General features: G+C 47.3%; 2 protein-coding genes and 1 non-coding gene across 3 annotated transcripts in view; all 3 read right to left on the bottom strand.

Moving 5' to 3' along the window:
• The window catches only part of PNPLA2 (patatin like phospholipase domain containing 2), a 29,830-nt gene extending 20,383 nt beyond the window's left edge, over positions 1-9,447 (bottom strand). The window contains exon 1 of the mRNA XM_040066172.2: positions 9,104-9,447. Coding sequence (XP_039922106.1) covers positions 9,104-9,290 — 187 coding nt within the window. The 5' untranslated portion in view covers positions 9,291-9,447. The remainder of the gene's footprint in view (positions 1-9,103) is intronic.
• A 6,092-nt stretch (positions 9,448-15,539) lies between these two features.
• On the bottom strand, positions 15,540-20,134 carry RPLP2 (ribosomal protein lateral stalk subunit P2). The gene is made up of 5 exons (XM_040068408.2): positions 20,007-20,134; positions 19,450-19,573; positions 17,732-17,780; positions 16,050-16,148; positions 15,540-15,657 (listed from the first exon to the last, which is right to left on the bottom strand). The coding sequence occupies exons 2-5, from the start codon at positions 19,570-19,572 to the stop codon at positions 15,581-15,583; spliced, it is 348 nt and encodes a 115-aa protein (XP_039924342.1). The 5' UTR covers position 19,573; positions 20,007-20,134; the 3' UTR covers positions 15,540-15,580.
• On the bottom strand, positions 17,461-17,593 carry LOC120754817 (small nucleolar RNA SNORA52). Its single transcript, XR_005701581.1, has one exon. It is a non-coding gene; the product is annotated as a small nucleolar RNA SNORA52 (small nucleolar RNA).
• Positions 20,135-22,588: the final 2,454 nt, after the last annotated feature.

Below are 22,588 nucleotides of genomic sequence, written 5' to 3'. Positions count from 1 at the left end.
ACGAGGCAGCCCACAGTGACTGCCACACATCCATCCATCAGCTGGTGCCTGCAAGGTAAGACCCTGTGCAAGCCCAAGTGCAGATGCATCACTCAGACCTCACCTTAAGGCCCATTGTTCTGCTTTGTACCGAAGCAAACAGGGAGAGCAGGCATAAGAACTCACAGGCTTGATGATGGCCCTAGCTAAATCTTTGCACAGGACTTAATGAAGTGTTGGCACACCAAAGCCTCGCTAGAACTGCTGTTCTGCAAGCTGAGACTTGCTTTGTTTCTGCGGTCAGGACGGCAGCGCTTATTTTTGCAACACAAATCCGAAAACAGCACAGCTGCCGCTGTGAAACAATCAATAGGAAGGGCAGGAGGCAGCTGGGTGCAGGCGGCCAGCCAGGATCGCTCTGTCACAACCACAACAGCAACACCCACTAGTCTAATCTTTCTCTACTGTAATGCCCTGATACGAGGCTTAATGCTGCATTTCTGTTCATAGCATTAGAGAAATTAAATGGCCTAACAGTGCATGGAAAGGAAAGGCTGCTCAGGACCCCAGGCAAGCTGAACCTTTAGAAAGCCACCATGCCACCATTCATCCATGCCATCAATCCTTGTCAATGCTATAGTGCAATTCAGACAGCATGGGATGACAAGAAAAGGGGATTCACAGAATAGACAAGATGCAGATCAGATCCTCGCTGCTCACCTTGGACCAGGTAAAACTGAGTTTGAAGCAATTTTTTTAAAAACAAGTACTCATCCAGAGAAAGCTAGTGGAGGACAGAAACAGACCACAACCAAAAATGTTCTAATTAGAAGTTACCTTTCTTCTCTAGTCTGCACAGGGGCAGAAGGGAACCACATCCAAATCTCACTTTATTCACTTGGGTGAAAATTACTAACACAAAGCCTCCAACCACTAGTTTCCTCTCCATTCTGAGAGGAAACTAGTGCAGAAAGATCAAGCTCCACCCACACGCACGATGTTGCACACACACAGTTCACGTTCACTTCTCAGGGTCAGTTTCCAGGATAGCATCACACACACACACCACTAGAGAAAACTGAACTGTCTCCACTTCACAGGGGAGGCATTACTAGAGGAAAAATGTTTTAGAAAGAAATCAGGGCAGGAGAGTAGATACCTTTGCCAGGCACCACAGATACACAAAGCCAAAAACTGTAGTTAGCAGTCATCATTTCTACTTCCAGTCTGGAGAAATAGCTGCCACTCCAGCAGCCTTTACCTTCACATACCAGCCATTACCCTCAGCTGGCTCACCAACACCAAAACAAAGCCCACACAGCTTTTGGTGGCTATCAGCCTCAGCCCTGCAGAAAGCTTTCCTGTGTGCTTCCAGGTGGCAGTCGTTTTGTGTTCAGAGATGATACCAGAGGCATGGCTGACTGTCACACAGCAGCCTGTCTTTCTCCCTGTCCTTTCCACTGTACTACCGGTGTGACTGCTAAAACCCTGGCACAGATGAGAGGAGCAGCCCGGACACCCTCAGCTGGCTCTCAGCCTGCATCATGCCCAGCTCTCGTGCTCACAAGGCTCCCCAGTGTCTCCAATCCACGCCAGGCCCCTCCCTGTGCCCCTGTGAGTGAGTGCACTGCCGGCCGGGCCTGCCTTGCCCTCCTTTCCCTTCTCAGGCTGATGGTCCTTAAAGGAGTCACCTTACACCCCAAACTCTTCCCCACTGGCCCTGGGGCAAGCAGGGCAGACTCCAGCAATCGAGAACCAAAAGCTTAGCTTCCAAAGCAGTCCTCTGGCAAGGGGTGTTGGCATTTTGCTTTAGAATGATTCTCCTTTTGTTGGAGCAGCATCAGGCAGATCACAAGGTCAGGCTGCATACCTTAGGAACCACGGCAAGAAAATCTAGAAACGGATGCTATCTTTCTTCCAGAGACATCGGCAGTGGACCCCCAGCCAAGACATGACTGGGGTTCTGAAAATAACTGCATGAGCAGGACAGGAGCTGCTCACAGAGGGTGACACAGACCCCTGCAGGGGAAAAGCCTCTGCCTAACCTTTCCTGCAGGGCTGAGCACACAAACAAGAACAGAAAGACAAGTGTACAGACGAACATCTGACACATGAATTCTTCTGTGTGCAAAAAATACACTGGGTTTGTTTGGGTTTTTTTTTGCCAGGCCCAGCACTGAATCAGCAGCATTCAATGCAGCCAGCAACACTGGCCCTTGTAATTAACATACGTAAAGGGCCTCCTGTTTAATTTACACCTTCACATGTCACCTCTCTACTTCAGGATGCTAAACTAGATAATCCACAGGAGTGGCATTCTCAGAGGTTGCCACAACCTCCAACGCTACAATGACATTCAATCCTTTAAATCCTAAACCTAAAAAAGGTCTCCAAAACCAATATCCATCCAAACAAACTTCAGTGTATGAAGAGACAGAGAATGGTTCATTCTCAGAAGAAATCCTCCAGGCGCAGCACAGCTAAAAGCCTGGGAAACAGTGGCAGAAGACACTTCAGGAAGTTTGCAGATTCCAAAGGTCTTGTTAGGCAGAAGTCATCATTAGGGATTTGGCCTTGTACCAGAAAGCACGAGCAGTTCAGTTCTGGGAGAGTGCCAGAGGGCAGCACAAAGCCCTGAGTCCTAATAAAGCTACCGGCTCCCACACCTGATGCAACGCACTGCACTGCAGATCAACACAACCCCGGGGACAGGATCAGGCCTGCCACAAGCAGCTGTTGTATCACAAGTGACAAAAACTCTATTCTCCATTCCTCTGGCCTTTGTAGCTACAAATGGCAGGGCTACAACAATCTCCAGCAATTCTTCTACATTCCCAGGCTCACTAACTGCCTCTCTCCTATGTGCTCCTTGGAAGGGATTTTCTACTGCCTCAGACTTAACCACTTCAAAGACACATTCTGCCTTTTCCCAGGGACGTGGATTTATTTAGGACCATCCACATGGAATCATTTCCTCTACCCCTCCTTTTCACTAGCTCTTACTCTACTTGCTTGACAAGGCACACAACCCAAGGCAAATACATACACACAGGCTCTGCTGACTCCCACATAATTGAAGACACATCCTGACTTTCACTGAGTCCCAAGAAGACTTAGCAGAAAGGAAGAGGACAAGTATTAGAGCTGGGCAACAAAAGTGTAGAAGTACAGAGAATTCAATGGAAAAGTGGTGGCCACTTTGGAATTCAGCCACAAGTAGGGTTTATATTGCAAAGAGCAAAGTGAACAGGAGTCACCCACTCACACTGCTCCTTGGAGTAAGATTTTTGAGATTTTGCAAAGCTCCTGTAATTAGGCAGCCTGTCCATTCCCGTCTCCAGAAAGAAGGAATGCTGACTAATTACCATTTCCAGCCCTTGCATGGTCCTCTTCAAGTACAGTGGAAATCAAACACAGAAGAGGTGGAAATCCTCTCCAGCTAACCCAGGGAGCACTTCATCTGTGTTTCATGGAGGGCACAGAGAGGAATGTGGAGAAACCCACAGAGTGAGCAGGGGCCCAACATCTGAGTACAATCCCCAGCTCACTGCACTGGGAGTTAACACAGCCCCCCGACTGTTGCAGACAGATAGAGATATTATAAAAGAAAAGCCTTACAAAATATGGTTAAGCCCTGCTACTTTAGCTAAGCTACAAGTAGCTTCTAAGTACCCATAAAGAAAAATTATAAGAATTAACACAACAACCTATTCTTAGACAAAAAAATAAGTTTGCACCTGCATAAACAATGAATCTGTCCCATGAGAATCAGTGAAGAAAACATGTTAACATATCTAGAGAGAGAAAATTTGATAGACATCTATAATAGCCCTTACCAACCAATGAACTGAGTTTCACTGTATTGCTGAACAATTAGGTTTCACAAAGTGCCTTCTGATATTTCCTACAAATATGAGCTTTGTGAATAAAGAATTGGCTTTTCTGCATGAGAAAACTGAGTCTCATCTGCTTATTTATTACAACACCCAACAGAAAAACAAGCACCACCAGCTACTGGACACGCAGGCAGAGCTGCTGTAACCATTGCAGTAGCAGGAGTTTGGAACTGAATGACACAGCAAGAAATTTGAGGAAGGCTTTTCATTTATCAGGACTACCAAACACAACCAGTAAGTGGACGTAGGACCCTGAAGAACATACAACAGCTTCTCCTATTTTACACAGAGGACTTGCAGTTGCCTTGAAGAGTTTGGGGAGCTAAGAGGCAGAAAGAAGTGGAACAGCCCAGACACGCTGCAAGTTTAAGAGACGTGCTGAACCTACGGGTCAGAAGAATGACCAAAGACCTCCTGTGCTGCTGCCAGTGACACTGCACAGCGGCTGCCATGACTGACAGCAAGGCTGGGCACCGAGCTGTTCTGCACACCTGCTGTCTCTGTGGGGTGCCAAAAGAATAAACACATATCTTGCTAGGGCTGTTTTTTCCTAGAAGTGGCTCCTTGGCTTCCCTTGCACTCATCCAACGAGATGCCTGCAAGAGCACCTTTCCTTACAGAAGCTTTCTTATTAGAGCCAGGCAGACAGCAGGAACAAGCTCCTTCCCTCCCATTAAAAGGTACTGCAGGGTCCTCTGGCTGCCACCTTACTCCTCTGGACACCTGATCCCACAGCCCTGTGACTACTCAGGGCACTGATCCAGGCTCAGCAGCTTCTCCAGCAAGCCAGCGAACATTTCCAACTACGTCAGCACACAACATCTCCCCTCCACCTCTATTTCCACTATAGAAAAAAAGCGTTACCATTTCCAAGAAGCACCAGAAGGTTCCCCATGAATTATATCTGTATCTCCGTGTACGTACATACAGGTGTCTCTCCTTCCTGGGCTGGGGCTATTGACCTCAACAACTTTTTCTCCAGGGAGGGCCTCTGCAGGAGCTACAAGTGCCCATCTCCCGTGCAAGGAGGCACTTAACTACCGAGACAGCACAAATGCTACAAAACTTTCTTTTGTGTTCCCGTGGAGATCCATAGTTCTCTTCACACAGCCACAGAAGACAGCATCACATATACCTCCCCTAGGAAAAGCATCCTGATTCATGCTTTGGCCAGCATAAACTGGCATTGCTCTGAGGTTTCCACAGACTTTAAGCTGGTTTATTTCCCTCTGTCAATCTGGAATTTGGTGTTAAAATTACACAAACACAGGGAAAATAAATCTCCATGACCAGTCCTTAAGCCTTTTGCATGCACATAATCAAAGTGCAGAAGCACAACATTTAAGGTGTTGAAATTGCTAATTATCTGTTTCAAAAGGTTTTGTTCATTGGGCTTTTTTTTTTTTTTTGCTCCTGCTACCCAATGGAAAATGTCTCTACAGCTCAGCAGCACATTTCCTGGTGGTCACATGGTGACAGCTGACAAGCAAACCCAAATGTCAAATAACTTATTTCATCTCACATCAAGCCTAAGCCTGAGACAGTGTCCTGGTTAAGACAGCAATTTAAAATAATAAAATTTAAAAATGCTGTAAACAACCCAGAAAGTGCTCTCCAAAGAGCATCCTAAACAACACTACTTAATCTAGCAGACACACAGCCTCTTTTCTGTATTCCTCATACTAAAAGCATCTCCTCAGCTTGCTTTTTCATTTTCTGTCAACCTCGTCATTCTTTAGGAGAACAGCTAACTTCCACAGATGGGGTTTGGTAGCCAGCTTTGCATTTGAGAACAGAACCTACGTGTTCCCCCCAAAATAGAAGCAATTCAGCAGTTCCAACCCACCCTCAGATAGGGCTGTCTAGGACAACATTCACATGTCATGCAGTCAATTGAGATGCTGCTGGTTAACTATGAGTCAGAGGGACCTAACCAGCTCAAAGACAGCTTTTCAGTGATTGCAGCTTGACATCCCATCATTTATTCAGGCCCCAAAACAAGCACAACAAATCCCATACAGTTCACCAAAGTGAGATGATTCCAGACCTTACCAAAAATACATTCCCTACTCAGTATTAGTGATAAAAGAATCCTACAGTAGCTGCACTTTAGCATCCCTTGTGACTGAAAAAGGACAGTCTCACCACATCACATAACCCAGTTTTTCTCATCCAGGCCAGTGGCTTTCAGATTTACACAGACAGGTGACCATCCTCAAAGCGTCATGCCTAGAATTTGTGAGAAGCTGCAAGATTTGAAGCATGCACAAAGAGGAGACAGCAATGCCAGCATGAAAACTTTTCACCTGCTTGGCATATAAAGGTACATTTCCTGGCATGCTGGACTCCAAGAGCCCAAAGAGTTGGTATAGGCATGAGGGAGGCTATTTTTCCAGAATACCCTTGGGGCAAGGAGCTATTCATGCCAGAACACTGCACTAAGCAGAATCAAGCAACTTGTAAACACAGGGGACTGCCCAATGCACCTTGATAGCCATACAGATTATTCTAGTGGAAAAACTGCACTGCTTTTTCATGCCAGCAAACACAAGAACCTCAAAGCTGGAGAGAGAGCACTTCAGATGCAGGGCAACATTGCTGTTGTGACCTTGAACAATAAATCCAAGATCCCTCCAACTTAATGGTAAAGTGCTTAACCAGAGCTAGGCAAGGTCATATCAGACTGTAAATAACTCTTGACCTCTTATATAAATATAAGGTGCTCTGCCTAAGTAATATGCACGCCCAATGTTGTTTCCTTTGGTATACTCAAGCACACCTTTGAAGCCCCCATTGTGCTCTAAAGGTCGCAGATCACTTGGTCAGGGCTTTCAGCTCAGTGTCACCCCTAGCAAAGCCTTCCTGTCCTACACAAATGATGACAGTGAGTTCTTAACTAAAGGAGAAGGCAGAATGAGCTCACAGGCAAGCTGAACAGATGCAAAGGCCAGAGGGAAAAAGCCGGGAAAGAAACCACTAAGTGGGATCTTATTCTCTGAAGTCAAGGAAGATTTCTGCTCTCTCTGATCAGGGTCTCAAAAGACTGAATTCAAAGAAAAACCCCCAAGGATGAAGATTTTCCACTCCTCCCCTGCAAGTATTTGTCTCTGCATAGTAGAGTCTTCTTGAATTCATAGGCGTGAGGACACTAACTTTATCAACACACAGTCAAATAAGCAAGGCTTCTGCAAAATTCCCATTTGTCATTCACCAAGAGGCACTATTCATCATTCCAGTTTCACAAACAGGGCAACAGACAGTGCAGAGTAGCAACTGCCATTGGATTCAAAGCCCATGGGCTACCACCCACTCTCAGCAGCACAGCAAACACGAGTACTCAGGACCCTACAAGTGCCTGTATGAGGCTTAGCTGTACCTTCTTCCCTGTCCTCTTTTACCCCTATGATTTCATTCTAACCTCTGGACCTCCACCTGGAAGCTGCGCTGTCAGGAGGGTTAATGACACAGACAAGGTACGGTGATACCACGGCCCAGCCATGCACACCGTGTGCTTTTACTTTCAGAAGTCAACTCTGCGGCCTTAGAGCTGCTCTCTACCCAAGATACATGTCAGTCACATAGATGAGTCAGAAGAAAACAATTCCAGGGAAGTCACACAGAAGACAGAACTGGAACACCTGAGCCTTGGCTAGCTTTAAAGAGCATGGTTTGCCCTCCCTCGAGAGGGTAAACGATTCCCAGGAGGCGGCCCCTAACCCAGTGCTCCTAATAATGCCTCCCACTGGACCTCACAAGGAGTGGGGAAACCTATTCTGATTCACAGAAAGCTCTCGACCAGGCTGGATGCCTCCCTCAGGGCAGTGCCTGGCACACCATGGATGCTCTGGACACACAAGCAGCAAGGGCAAAGTAGACATGATAACAGGATTGCTCAGCACTCAGAATGGCATCTGAGCAAGGCAAAGGATTTGGGAACTACCGTCAGCCTGTCTCACACTTGCACCATGCCTTGGAGTGGCAGAGGGATCATCCAGTTAGGGAACTAATTGGGGAGTCATCTCTTCAACAGAAGCAATTAAACAACTAAATCCCTGGCAGATACCTGCAAATGGATCCCTACACAAAGGATTAAGGATTTTTATTCCTTGTCCACAGTAAAAGTTGGCACCAGGGAATCACTACAGCCTTTGAGATCCCAGACTGAAGTCCAAACAGCTTTTAAGAGCTACAGAAGTTATGGCTGCACTTCACTGGGCATTTCTGTAAACAAATGCTTAGGAAGGGAAACTTCAAACCTAACTACATAGATAATGCTAACTTTTGATGAGGGCTACATCTCAAAAATGAGTGCTATGGAAAAGCAGTAAACAGCTCTGGCTGCCCTTAGCTCTTTGAGAGACTCATAATTCTCGGAGACTAAATAGATATACCTGATTCTCTCACACCAGATTCCCTTTTCAAGCTTAAGAAACTTTTCTGCATTTGTTATTCTCGACATAAATGCTTCCAAGTACAGACCCTAACACCTGTTTCTTGACTTCCTCCCATAGGCAAAATGACAAAAAAAGCCAGGAGGCACAACAGACCATTTTTTTCAGCTGTTCCCCAGGCACAGGGACTCACGACACTGTGTGCTTGCTTGAGATTACTTCTTAAGGTTATTCTATAACTTGAAAACAGAGATAAAATATAGCTGAACTGGAGATCTAGCTCTTGCAGAGGGCAAGAGAATTCCTCAGTACCCAAGACCCCCAAGGAATAAGCCTCCTCCAGCAATAAACATGCAGATTGAAGGTTGTGCTAGTTAGAGATGCTGCCCAACTCCCATCTGCTCACCCAAACTCAGTATCTCCATCTCCAGCCGCTTCATCTCGCGTTCGCAGCCACCAAGGGCCGGTGCCCACGTGAAGAGAAGCTCCTCTCCTCACCCAGAGCCCCACCAGACCTACACCCAAGCAAGGTAAACCCGCAAACCCAGCCCAGCAAGTCCACATTGTAAATGTCAGTGCGGGTGGGTGTCAGAACCAGGACCCCTGCGCTGACTTTCTACCATCAGGGGCCTCCTTGACCTCAGGCACCCGTCAGGGACGAGGGGGAGAAAGGCCTTAAAAACAAAGCGCCGCTCGCACTTTGGGAGGAGGAGGGCGCAGCGCCATTTACACGCACGTACATCTATACACCCGCTCCCCCTCGCTGTTGCTTTAATTAACCAATTAGCAGTAACGAAGGGAACAGGCGAAGCAGCGCCGGGCTCGGCCCGCGCTTACCGAGGCAGGCGCCGCTGACGAGGGCGGTGGCGGTGAGCGCCCCGGCCGAGGCGCCGTACACCTTCTTGGCGTTGGCGACCAGGAACGGGGCATGTTCCTGCAGGCAGCTGGCCACGCCGATGTGGTAGACCCCCAGGAAGCCGCAGCCGGCGAAGGAGATATTCCAGGTGGAGTCCGGCGGGAACATGGCCTCCGCGCCCCGCTGGAGGCGGGGGGTGCCGGGGAGAAACGGCAGCGGCCGCGGCGGAGAGGCGAAGCCGCGGGTCTCTTCTCGCACCGCCTCGGGACGGGCGGGATAGGCGGGAAGCGCTGCCGCCGAGGACAGGAATACAGAACACGGCAGGATTTGCCGCTGGGAGAGCCGTGCCGGCTGCCAACTTTATAAGAGGCGGCCCGGCTCTCGGCCCGCCCCCGGCATGGCCACCGCCCCTCGGCAGCCCCGGCGCGGGCGGGATCGGCCGGCCCCTCCTGCCAACCCTTCCTCCGGTGAACCCCTCGGCCCGCCCGCGGGCAGGGCAGGCACTCGCCGGCTGCCCAGCCACAGCGGCCGCGCCAGCGCCGCCCTGAAGCGGCGAGGGCCGAGCCAGCTTCTCGGAGGAGAGGGTTACGGCTGCTCGCAGCGCCCCAAACCTCGCCCTGTCCCGGGGCAGCACGCTGTCCTTCCCTCGCGGGACATCCCGATTCTTGGCATCGGCTCCAAGTCCCTGGGGTTTCCTTTGTTTTTCAGGGATCGGGCAAGAAACGTGAGAGAACGGGAAAAGCTTTCCCCTTGCACAAAAAGCTGAGGAGTCAGAAGGAGGCGAGACTTGTCACAGTAATAGGGCAAGGACTGGGAAAAAGGCAATCCCTCTGTCCCTCCTCAACAGCTTTTTCTGCCTCTAAACTAATTGAATCGTTGAAAGGAACCCGCAAGAATCATCGAGTCCAGCTCCTGGACTTGCACAGGACGTCCCTAAGAGTCACACCATGTGCCCAAGAGTATTGTCCAAACACTTCTTGACCTCTTGTGAAGGCTGGTGTTGTGACCACTTTCCTGGGGAACCTGTTCCAGTCCTCAGCCACCCTCTGGGGAAAGAATATTTTTCTAATATCCAACCTAAACCTGCCCTGACACAGTTTCAGACCATTCCCTCGAGTCCTGTCACTGCTCACCAGAGAGATCAGTATCTGCCCCTTCTCTTCCCTTCACGAGGAAATTGTAGACTGTTGTATACTAATCACCAAAACACACACAGCTCCTTACCTTCACTAACCTTTTCTCAACATTTTCTTCTCCACATGCCTTTAAGCTCACCAAAATGCTTACATTTAGTCAGAGCAACTGTGGTTTTCAGCACAGTACTTTTGCAAAAGGTCACCACAGAGCAGCACTGGGTGAGGGGCCAGTGCTGGTAAATCATCAAAAAGATTTCAGAAGATATAAAGATCCCTTTGCCATAAAGAATAAAGACTGCAGTCATCCAACTCATTAAGTATGAAAGTTTACAGAGACATAAAAAAGAACAACACAGCAAGAGAAAGAGTTGTTCTACTCAAAGCTAGGAAGCAAGATTAGCAGGAGGGAAGTTTGGGGAAGACAAAACAAAAAGAATTATTTTTAATGGAAGCAACATAGGGCAAAAAGCACCTTCTAATTAATTCACCTTGGCATAAAGAAATTTGAATCCATTTTCTTATAACTGGTCAGAAGTTTCTCACTTGGGATAGTGTTATACCTGTCCTTAACAGCTCTTTCACCATTTATTCTAATGGAGGTCATCCAGGTAGCCCCTTTTCCTGTTCCTTCCACTCCCAACATCCTTTCAAATGATACAAGGGAGGCTAATACCTAAATACCTAAAGAGTGGCCATCCAGATTGCAAGAACAGCTATTTAATGCCTCAGTCTACTGCCTCACAGTCATGTGACAGAAACAACTAAATTCAGCAGGTAACCCTTGCATAAGTCCAATATTTGAGTTCAAGCTAGACATCATACTCCAGCCTCTACAGAACACTTTTTCATTAAGTGTTTGCATTTTGCTTTCATCACACAGGCAGGAGTACAGCTTTATCTCTCTTTCAGGTCCTACCCCCAAGCCCACCACCTCACCTACCTGCCAGCAGCTACCCTTTATACATATGAACATCCTGGCATACAGAAAGAATTAACCCTGCTTATCTTAATCCGCTCTTTCTACCCACCCTTCTCTCCCTTCCTCTCGTTGTTTTGTAATTTCCTTCCTCCCTTGCATTTGATGTGGTTATGTAACCCTTGTCAGCCCCCATCTCCTCCACCTGGAGAGGTGAGCCCTGGCACACCTGAGCCTTGACTCTCTTACAGGCCCTTAACACCAAGGCGATCATGGAGCTTCCACCCCCTGCTTCTGATGACACAGAAATCTATTTTCATACAGTCAAACCCCAAGGAAACATTGTGTCTCCCTTTTTCCAGAACAGGGATTGTTCTGCAGAAGAGCTGGTCACTGGGCTACGACTTTAGCAGAAGTCTGTGGCAAAACTGACCACTGAACCTTGTCTGCAGATACCTCCCAAACACTTGTAACCACAAGAACATCTTCATTCTGGAGCCAATGCTGATTCCCCTATTTCCAGCATTTCACAAGCCTTAATGTTCCTAGCATGTCTGGAAAACAGAAACAACAATGCTGCGACAATGCTGGAGTTAGTTTCACTTGATTTCCCAACAGCAATCTCATCCTGAGTTGTTTACATCACTCTGCCTTGGCCCTCAAGGTTACTTATTTGAGGAGGTTAATGCTGCCCTGTTGAAACAGGTCGATGAAACGAGCCATGTGAACACTAATCTCTTGTGGAGTGCTGCCTGGGTACTGGCACAAGCAAGCTGACAAACAACTGTGCTTTTCTCAAAAATTAATTAACCCCCAAAACAAATCTCTTTCTTCCCAGTAAGAAAGTGCTGTAGTTCTGCCATTGCTCACGATGCAGCAGTAAGCCACATCAGCGAGATATACAAGGCAGCTTTTCCTGTGTGTCCAACTCCGACTGAAACTTTTCAAATCCACTTGTGCCCCTACAAGTTGACATGCTACGGAGACAGCTTCACATGCGATCACTCGTGGTTGTGTTTATTTTCTAGCCTAATGGCTGGCGAGCTGTTAGTACCTCCGAGGTAATAACATACAAGCAAACGATCTCTGCTTTTTCCGGCAAGATCATGTGGTTTTGCCCGCCCTTGGGAATTCAAGGGAAGACCAAAGGCAGCCTGTTACAATGTTGATTCCAGAATGTTACTTTAGTATTGTCCTGCGTAGTCAGCAAGAAAGGCGCACCAATCATGAAGCTCAACCCAAGGGCTCTTAAAATCACTGGAAAGCTGGAGTTAAATGTGCTTTTCTTACCTGTGATGTTTGTGTACATCAGATAATTTCATGGCAGACGCTTGGCACGTGCTTCATAGGAGCATCTCCTGAGGCAGAGGAGACGTCCTGCTCTCTTGGGACTGAGTTTTATTTCTAGGAAAGGTACTACAGTCATCTCTGCCCCTACATAAGTCAAACCTACTGAGTTCAGCAGGCCTGCCTGCATATAGCAGCTTGCAAAACTGGGCCTTGGTAGTAAGAGTGAAACCAGTTGAAAGTGGCCCCAGGGAGCCATTGCTTATTGCTTTACTGTAGTGTCCAGGGCATTCTCCCTGCTTTCCAAGTAGTGGAGATGTCTTATCCCTTTCCCTGCCCCATGGTGTTTGTAAGGAATGACTTTCAGTGAGAGCTGATTTGAGATGGTGTGACATTCATGTACCAGTGAAGAAAGCCTGCATGTTTCAACGTCAAGCCTATGACTAAATCACTCTCCCCTGCTGTTAATTTGGTAATGATCAATTACCAGTGTAGTCTCCAGGCACAAGACTATCCCTCCTTTCTCTTCAATGCCCTCGAGCCTATCTTTTATAAAGAATTCAGGAAAAATCTTCTCTTGCTAAAATTGATTCTGAAAGCAGGAAGGACTAGGCCACAAGTCCAAGTATTAGCCGGCACTAGTCCTCTTTAAGAGAATCATGGAATGCAATGCACCCACCCCACCACTACCCTTGCCTTTGGAAATTGTTGATAAGTCTGAAAGGGCATCACTGAGACTTGAAAATTCAGAAGAGTGACTCCAGAGCAAAAGCAGGGATTCCATCTCCTTCACAGCTGAAGCTCACTGAAATCAGAATGGAGTGGTGAACTCTATGCAGAGCACCAAACAAATGTACAAAGCCATGAGGTGGCAACGGTTTCATAAATAGGTAAGGAAGGGGAAAGAAAACTTAATAGGCTTGATTTTGTATTCAGAAGGAATGTTCACTATGCAGAGATTTTAGCAAATTCTGCAAAATGTGTGTGAAATCTTGGAGCAGAGCCAAGCCATGCCCTGACCTTCCCAAGAAAAACCTCTGAGGTGGTATTGCTACATTGGCTCCTTGTGGCACCTTGATGAGAGCTCTATTTTCAGTGCTTTCCCTGAGAGCTGCCCCCAGAAGTTTCTTCTCAGAACAGTTTACCAAATAAGCTGTCCTTTTTCTCAGAGCAGGTTGACTGACAGTTTTCATGAAAATTATGCACTTTGACAAAGGAATTTAAAGGCTGTAAGAGGACACTCACCACAGATCAGGTACTTTTTGTCAGAGCAGGTTGACTGACAGTTTTCATGAAAATTATGCACTTTCACAAAGGAATTTAAAGGCTGTAAGAGGACACTCACCACAGATCAGGTCCATAATTCAAGGCTAAAAGGTCATATGGAGAAGACAGAGAAAAACACGGTGAAAAAAGAAGTTAGTCTACAGATTTAGTTGCATTCCTCCCCTCATCACAGGAGCCAGCAGCTGACACCACAGGTTTGTTTCACCCCTGGGCACAGCAAACTCACTGAATATCTCAGTGCCATTCAAACAAATTCCTTTGTGCATGGAAAAACCCTGAGTGGTGTGCCAGGGCAGTCCCTTTCTGTGTAAACACTGATGGTGCTCTTAAAGCAGCAAAGCAAGGACTGCTAGTGGGGAGGGGGAGGCACCTCTCAATAAAACCACATCCAAGAAGCATTTTTTTTTTTTTTCAGTGACTTGGAATGGAGAAATCACCAAGAAAAACAACAGTCCCCCACCCCCGCCTAATCCCAGGGCTGAACCACTGCCATTACGAGTCTGGCAAATGGTGAACACAAGTGGTTTTCATTACTGCCACAGCACCAGGCTGGCACTTCAGAGACAAAGCAGATAAAACGTATTGGCACTGTTATCTCCTGTACATTTTTCTTGCAGCAGGGACAGATGGGTAGCAAGGCTCAGTTACTTAAATCATGGCCCTTTTGAGGCTCTTCCAACTGCTCTCTTGCTTGGCTGTGAAGCACTGGGTGTTTTCTCTCAGACAGAAAGTAGTTTACGTCAGAGATAAAAAGTTTTTCCTACTTGGATTTCATCCATCTCTACTCTCAGAAGTACTTACCGTGCCTTGTCCAATGATGCATATGAACACAGCTGTATCAATGATCACTTCTTCTCCCAAAACAAGTACACTAGGAAAGCTCCTCAGTATACACACTGCAGGGATATCTTTTTGACTCTACCTGGGCAGACTTATCTCAGGAAGATCACACATGCAATTTGTACTCTACCTACCTACACTGACAGGCGAAGACTTCCACAAGAAGCCAGGGTAAGCCGCCTGCCCAAACCATCTTTTAGCAGTAGACATTTTTAAATAAAGCAAAATTTACCTTCCCCTCGAGCTGATGTTCTTCTTGGCACGCCTGGACTGTCTCAGTTCTCCAAAAACACCATTCTCATGGATTTTTGTTCACATCAAGGTACAATTTATGTCCTGAGAGCCCAGAACAGTCAGTCAGCATGAAGGGCACCTCTGCATTTATCTGTGTCCCATGACAGCAGGATGCAGTCAGGCTTTTTTTTTGGTTACAGACTGTTAAGCATATGGAAATCCTACTCAACCATTTTATCGGTGGTGTCCCTAGATCTTAGAAATCTGACCATCATGAAACTGGTACTTTTAAATATTTAAAAAACAAATTACTATAATTAGCTCTGAAATTATGTTTCCGGACTAATTCAGGCCTGCTGTTCATTCAGTTTCGCATTTTGGAATTAAATAAACAGATCCTGGAAAACAAAGTCCTTTTATTGCTGAATAGATGAGTCACTTCACTGAGTAACCAAGAGGAAAACAGTATGGAGAAGGCTATAGTCAGGAAGATTCAGTTTCCACAAACTGTTTTAAGAAACAGCAGTGTGAAAACAAACATCCAGGTTCACACAAGCTTTGCCATTTCCTCAGTACTCTCTGAGTTGAGTCCTACAAGTTTGTCAGAAAACTGACAAACCTACTGCAGACAAAGATAAAAATCAAAGCGTGTCAGCTATTTTAAGAACAGCTGAATCCAAGAGCATTTGTATGGTAATAATAATGAACATAAAAACATTTAAAACAAAGAATTTTAATAACTTCTCTACAACAAATAATTAATCAAAAAGGCCAAATCCCATGTCATCATCAGATTCTTCTGATTCCTCTTTCTTCTCTTCTTTCTTCTCCTCAGCTGAAGGAAAAAAAGACCAAGTGAATAGTCAGTATTAACACTGCACTACAGATTCTCAAGATACAAGTTTTGGTGTTCTAAGCTCCCCTGCATACTGGAGGTATTGGAGCCTCCAGGGTTCATCTCATTCCCTTTCAGCAACCGAAGACACTGAACAGATACAGACACTACTGTTGCAGAGATGTGCTTTACACCATCAAGGCTCTTTGATTCTCGGTTCTAAGTATGACCAATCCTAAGGCAGATAAAGAGCAAACGCTTCTGACTGTCCAAAGGAAAGGTTAACTGTTCAGGTGACATTTCCACCACATCCCAAACTGCCCATGTGGAGTCAGTTGTTCAGCTGTTACCAGAGACAAAAGGAGTTGCCACACCTCTCCACTCACACTCACCAGCAGCAGGGGCAGCAGCTGCAGCAGGAGCAGCAGAGCCCCCTCCAGCAGAGACTGCCACCGCTCCCCCAGCCGGCATGCTGGCAAGCTTTCCGTTACCTGAATGGAACACAAGAGAAGGCATTTATTTACGTGCTCATCCCAACCACAAGTTAAGGAAAATGGAAGAGTCCAGAAAAAGAGATCCTGCCTCATGGATTGTACCTGTCACTATCTGCTGAAAAGAACAAGAGGCTGCATCCACGATAAATACAAACTGTTCTTTGAAGAACACCCAGGAGTTGTAAGATTCACAAAGGCTTATCCCAAGAACACTGGCAGCATATTATTATTAAGTTTTCCTCTGTACACAAAGTCTTTTCCAAAAGCTGTCATAAAAATAGCAGTAAACACATCCGATTTTGCACACCCACACTGCTCTCTGAATACAGCACAGTAGCCTTGATAATGTACCTCAAAAGTAAAATAGCAGCAGCACTGGCTTCCCCTGCCTTTCCTCCACCTCCCAACCTTTAAGGGTAAAGAGAACTCTGAGGGCGTAACTGGATCACCCTTACAGGAGAAAAAGGGAAAGATTGGTTTATTTATGGCAAAGAGTACAGTATTTTAAACAAATTCCTCAGCACCTTATGAACCCTATTGCATCTCCTTTGAGACTGTTGATTTCTGCTCATATTTGGAAAGCCAGCTAGTTCTCTGGCCTCTTGTCTTTCACATACCAAGGCTCCCTTGGCATTCAAAGGTCACACACACACTGTTTGCCTGTATTCCAGTTTCTGGGAATCAGTTTCTACACAATTCCCTGTTACTTCAAGATCTAATTAAACTAGCAAAGTAAACAAACATGTTTCATATGCATGTATGTTCTAAGAAACAATTTATTTCAAGTATTACAGAAAGAGACAGTTTAAGTGTGTTGTAACCACATGTATAATAGGTCTCTTAGGTCTTTCAAACCACATGGATAGAAAATGTCCAGTGCCTGCTCCTGACAGCAAGGACAAGCAAAGTCCTGGCAACCTTTGAGCAAAAATATGCCTGCAAATTCCCTTGTGCCTATACACTTGGAAAAAAAAAAAAATTCATTAATCAGAAACCTTTGCACTACCTCAGCTCTGCTTTAATTCAGCCCCATGACCCAGTCAATTCATGTGAAGAGTTCCAGCTTCAGCAAGATCACAAGTTTCTGTGGACATGAGCCCTCAAGAGGTTCTGTACCAGGGAAAAGGAAATGCTGGACTCAGAGCTCAACAAGAGATGTGCACTGGAGAGGCTTGTGCTCATCACATGGATGGAGCTGCACCCCAATGCCATCTTTCTGTTCTTCGTGCTTTACATCACTGGTGCACACAAGTGGGTAAAACACAGAACATCTCCCAGAGAACCCGAAGGACAGCTCAGTCTTTTATCAACATGTCCAGAAAACTACGTCATGAGCAGACTACCAGTAAGCTCATACATGCTGAAGTTCTCCAGTTTAATGTGGTCCACAAGCGAAACCCAGCAGGTACTGGCACTGACCTGCAGGGAATTAGAATGGACCTGATTTCACTCAATTCAGCTGTGATGCACAAGGCTGAACAGACAAAGAGTCAGCGACTTGGCAGCAATTCTACACTCTCAGGTCTAGGCTACCAAAGTAACAGAGGCAATTACCTGGGTCACTCTGAGACTCTACTTACCCTGGGCAATTACATCTTCAATGTTTTTTCCATTCAGCTCACTAATAACCTGTAAGTAAAATTTAGAATGTTAGAGTTTCCAAACAGCATGAGAATGAGCTACACTTAAACAAGTACTGATGAATCATCATATGCAGCACCTCAATCCTACTGCTTATCTAGCCTCAGAATTCCTTACTTCTCAGTGCCAGGAACAGAACATTGACAGGAATACTTCAGCTAAGTCTTCAATACTTCAGGCATTCTCATGAAAACTGTTACTGAATTCATAATTAATCCAACCACCCTGGAAAAAAGTGGATACAGAATGTTGTGGAACCAATTAGGAAGTCCTACCAACAGTGTAAGTCACTGAGGGACTGTTTACATTTCTTGCTTAATGCCCCCCCGGGAGGCTCTGAAGCACTGGGTTCTGGACCCAAAATCACAGGGTCCCATTCCTAGCCCTACCAAATGTTAAAAGCCAAGCTACTGTATCCTTGCCCTGGAACACAGAGTTCCAACTTTAATTTTACTACCATTGTTGTATAACCAGAGATGACAAAAGCAAAACACAAACCCCAAAACTGCTGAAGCAAGCACTTAAAAATAATGCTCCAGAACTTACTGTTGAGTCCCAGCTATCAGGCGTCAGTGGCCAAAGCCAAACGACTTTAGCCAAAAGCTTTTTAAAAGGCACCTTCTGCTTACACAGAGTGTGGGATGTGTGAAACTATGCGCCTGCATGACTGCTCCACCCAGGAGAAAGGTGCTTGTAAGACTTCACTACATTTACACAAGCTTAAGATACAGACAATACAAAAATTAATTACCACCAAAACACATTCCAGAACAGCTTTCGTAATATTGGAGTATCAGAGAAAGCAATTCATTCATTAAGGTATTAAACCTAAAGGATCCAAAGAAAAAAGACCTGGCATTTAAACAGGAGCATGATGAGTTCAAACCAACATCCCAAACTATAGTAAGGATGCTTTCAGCTCAGCCAACCCACTGTCTCTTCGGGCCTATGGTAAAACACTGGGAAAGCAGTTTCTTTTTACCTTCACCTCTCTGGAAACATTTCAAATAAGAGTATGGGACAAGTGATAAGATAATTTTATTGGTTCTTGGGGTTTTTTCCTCATGGCTGATTTTTTTTTAGGTTATTATATCACAAGAAGCACTGTAATTAAGATACTCTTTAAAAGCCTGGTTTTTAACACAACCACTTTGGTTATAATTTCCAAAGTCTTCCTATATATTATCCTCAAATACCTTTAATCGCCATGTTAGAATTTGCCTGTGTTTCTTGGCAAGGAAACAAATGCTTCTCTGCAGCACACTAAAAATGTATTACTGATACCAGGCCTTCAACTGTGTTAGCTCTGAATCCATACTGAAAATGAAAATAAGAAGTGAACCTTCAGTGCAGACTATACAAGACGTCAGAACATTTTCAATGCTTTTTTTTTTTTAATATGCAGCCACCATCTCAATGAGGATGATTAGACCGAACTACAAGAAGTCAGCAACAACTGACAGAGACCTTTGCAGAGGACAGGTATTGAATAAGAGAGCCAGACTTCTAACAAAAGTTGCAAAAACTTATGACTGGCTCAGCAGTGTTTAGAAATCACACTGGTAAGGATCAGCGAATGACTGGGAACACCGAAGCCAAGGAACAGCTCCAATGTCTGGTGCTGGCTGGGACGCCTGGAATTAAGAGGCAATGCCACCTTGTTCATGCGTTCATCGTCCGTCTCGATGCCGACGCTATCGAGAATCTTTTTCAAGTCCTTGGACGTGGGGGACTCGTTGCCCCCGAGCACGGCGAGCAGATAAGCTGCGACGTAACGCATCCTGCAAAACAGGAGAACAGTTTCAGCATGGCCGAGTTACCGAGCTCATCCCTTCTCCCTCCTAGCCACAACCCTTTGACTCCGCTTTTAAAGGAGAACCCGCGGCCCACGAGGCCACGCTCCCCGGACTGTGCCAGCACGGGGCCGCCCGCGCCGGCCCGACACACACTCCCGCCCGCGCCGGCACCGCACACCTCTCCCGAAACAAAGCGGCAACGAGGCGCTGCCGCTCTGGCGTTCGCCTCGGCCCGGCCCATCCCGTCCCTCCGCCGGTCCCGGCCCAGGCGCAGGCCGGGAGAGCACATGGCCGCCATTCTCCCCTCCTCCCCCACCCCACCCCAAGTGATCTCGCCCGAGCCCCGCGGGCGGCGGCGGACTGGCGCGGGTGGGCCGGACGCCACCATTCCGCGAAGCGGGGGGCACCGCGCGCTTACTTGGGTGGCGGCAGCGAAGGGGGACAGCGGCCCGGGACGTGCGCTCGCGAGGGCACAGCGACGCCAAAAGGAAGAGGCGGGGCCTCGGCTACGCCTTCTTCCCGCCACCCCTCAACAACGAACGCTGCTATTGGGCCGGACCGGCGGGCAACGCGCAGACCAATAGGGAGCTGCGGGTGCGGCCGCCCCCGGGGCGCATGCGCAGAGCGTGGGCTGCCCCTCCTTGACGTGTTGTGCGGCCTTGTCCTTTCTGTGGGGATGGTTGTGATTCCCCCAAATCACGGAGTCACAGAGTGAATGGAATTGGAAAGCACCTCTTAGATCATCAAGTCCAACCTGTGGCCGAATTCCACTCTGTCAACTAGAACACGGCACTGAGTGCCACATTCAATCTTTCCTTAGGCACCTCCAGGAACGGTGACTGTGCCACCAGCCCGGGCAGCCTGTTCCAATGCCTGACCACTCTTTCTGTGGAGAAATTACTCCTGATGTTCAACCTAAACCTCCCCTGGTACAGCTTAATACTGTTCTCCAGCTCTGGAATCCTGCCGTGCCCTGCCCTGCCCTGCCCTGGCTTGGTAGGATCAGCACAAATCCCCTCCATTTGTCCCATGAGTTGGATTCTGCCACCAGGTGCACATGAGGCAAATCTGCACCCAGAGCCCTCATATTTGTTTATTTCATGTCAGCACAGAGATGGGCAGTGGGATGAATCCAGAAAGCCAGAGCCTGTCTCTGTGCATTTCTTCATGGAAAGGAGTGGTCAGGCATAGGAAAAGCTCCCCAGGGAGGTGATGGAATCATTGTCCTTGAAGGTGTTCTGGGAACAACTGGACATATCAGTTAGCTTTGGTCTAGTTGTCACGGTGGTGTTTGGTCAGTGGTGGAACTCGATGATCTTGGAGTGGCCAGCAGGATTAAGGAAGTGATCGTCCCTCTCTACTTGGCACGAGTGAGGCCACACTTCAAGCCCTGTGTCCAGTTCTGAGCCCTCACTTCAATACAGATATTGAGGTGCTGGAATTTGTCCAGAGAAGGGCAATAGAGCTGGTGAAGGATCTGGAGCACAAATCTTGTGAGGATTAGCTGAGGGAGCTGAGGTTGTTTAGCCTGGAGAAAAGGAGGCTCAGGGGTGACCTCATGGCTCTCTACAAACACCTGAAAGGAGGCTGTAGCAAGGCAAGGGTTGGCCTCTTCTCCCAGACAATTAGCAACAGAACAAGAGGACATAGTCTCAAGCTATGTCAGGGAAGCTTCAGCTTATACATTCGGAAGAATTTCTTCACAGAAAGGTTGATTAGACATTGGAATGGACTGCTCAGGGCAATGGTGGAGTCACTCTCCCCAGAGTTGTTTAAGGAAAGACTGGACTTGGTACTCAGTGCCACGCACTAGTTGACATGGTGGTGTTTGGTCATAGTGGGTTGAACTGAATGATTTTTCCAATCTGAATGACTTTGTGGTTCTGTGAAAAACCTCAGCTCCAAGAGTGGAGTGGCTTCTTGCACGCTAGATGACAGAACCCACTTACTTGTGAGACAGCACACTGGAGGAAGGCTCTCCACAGGAGGGACAGGGATTGCTCTCCTGTGCTGGGAGGCTGGGAGGTGGTAATCCTGTGGCAAGGTCTTTCCATGGGATTGTGGGACTCACCACATGTGCTTGTTCACTTGATTTCTGCATTAGGGAAATGAATAGAAGTAAAAAGTTAACACTGTGCTGAAAGCCATTGGACCCAAGCAAACCACGAGTGCTGGTTCAGCAGCAGGACTATACATGGGCTGTGGCTATCCCTGCCTTTCTGACCTGGGGGTGCCCCAGAGATTCCCAGTGTGATGGGACTTCTGTGGTAGCTCAGGTGCTCTCAGAAAACCACCAGGCTCACAGTGATATAACTGAGCCAGAGCTTGGAGCAGCAGTCAGTGGTTGCTGTCTACTACCTGTAGGAAGAGAAATTTCCCTCGGAGCTACATGTATCTTGCATCCAGAGTCTCAGAATCAATTAGGTTGGGAAGGATTCCTGAGATCAAGTCCAGCCTATGACCAAAGACGATCCTGTCAATCAGACTGTGGCACTAAGGGTCACGTCCAGTCTTTCCTTAAGCACTTCCAGAGATGGTGACTCCACCACTTTCCTGGGCATCTCATTCCAATGCCTGACCACCCTTTCTGAGAAGAAATTCTTCCTGAGGTCCAGCCTGAACCTGCAGAGCATGTCCTGTTGTCCCGGCACTTGTTGCCTGGGAGAAGAGGGTGACCCCCACCCGGTTACAACCTCCTTTCAGGTTAGCCCCCGTCCTGCGCCCTCCTAGGCTCGCTGACCCTGCTCCATTTCTCTCCCTGGATTTCTATGGAATTAGCACAACACGCGGAGCTGCCCGTGCCTCCCGCGCCCTTGGAGCCCAGGGGAGCCGCACCGGGACCGGCTGTGGTTCGGGGCCGGGGCCGTGTCGGGAAAAAAAAAAATCTCCTTTTGTGCCTTCGCTGAGGCAGCAGGACTCCTGAACACGGCTCCCCATAGCATCCGGCCCGCGTCCCGCTGCCTCTGGCACCACCCCCGTCCCGTCCCGTCCCGCCCCGGA

The sequence above is a fragment of the Hirundo rustica genome, chromosome 6 (assembly GCF_015227805.2).
Source record: "Hirundo rustica isolate bHirRus1 chromosome 6, bHirRus1.pri.v3, whole genome shotgun sequence".
NCBI lineage: Eukaryota > Metazoa > Chordata > Aves > Passeriformes > Hirundinidae > Hirundo > Hirundo rustica.
The sequence above is the reverse complement of the archived record's forward strand: the minus strand, read 5'-3'. Positions and strand labels throughout refer to the sequence as shown.

Excerpts from the sequence above, each read along its gene's own strand:
- RPLP2 (XM_040068408.2), bottom strand. The coding sequence starts at position 19,572 with ATGCGTTACGTCGCAGCTTATCTGCTCGCCGTGCTCGGGGGCAACGAG. Across the intron at positions 17,781-19,449 it reads ACGATGAACGCATGAACAAG|GTTATTAGTGAGCTGAATGG; the intron begins GTGGCATTGCCT and ends TTTTACTTACAG. Across the intron at positions 15,658-16,049 it reads AGCTGCTGCCCCTGCTGCTG|CTGAGGAGAAGAAAGAAGAG; the intron begins GTGAGTGTGAGT and ends TTTTTCCTTCAG.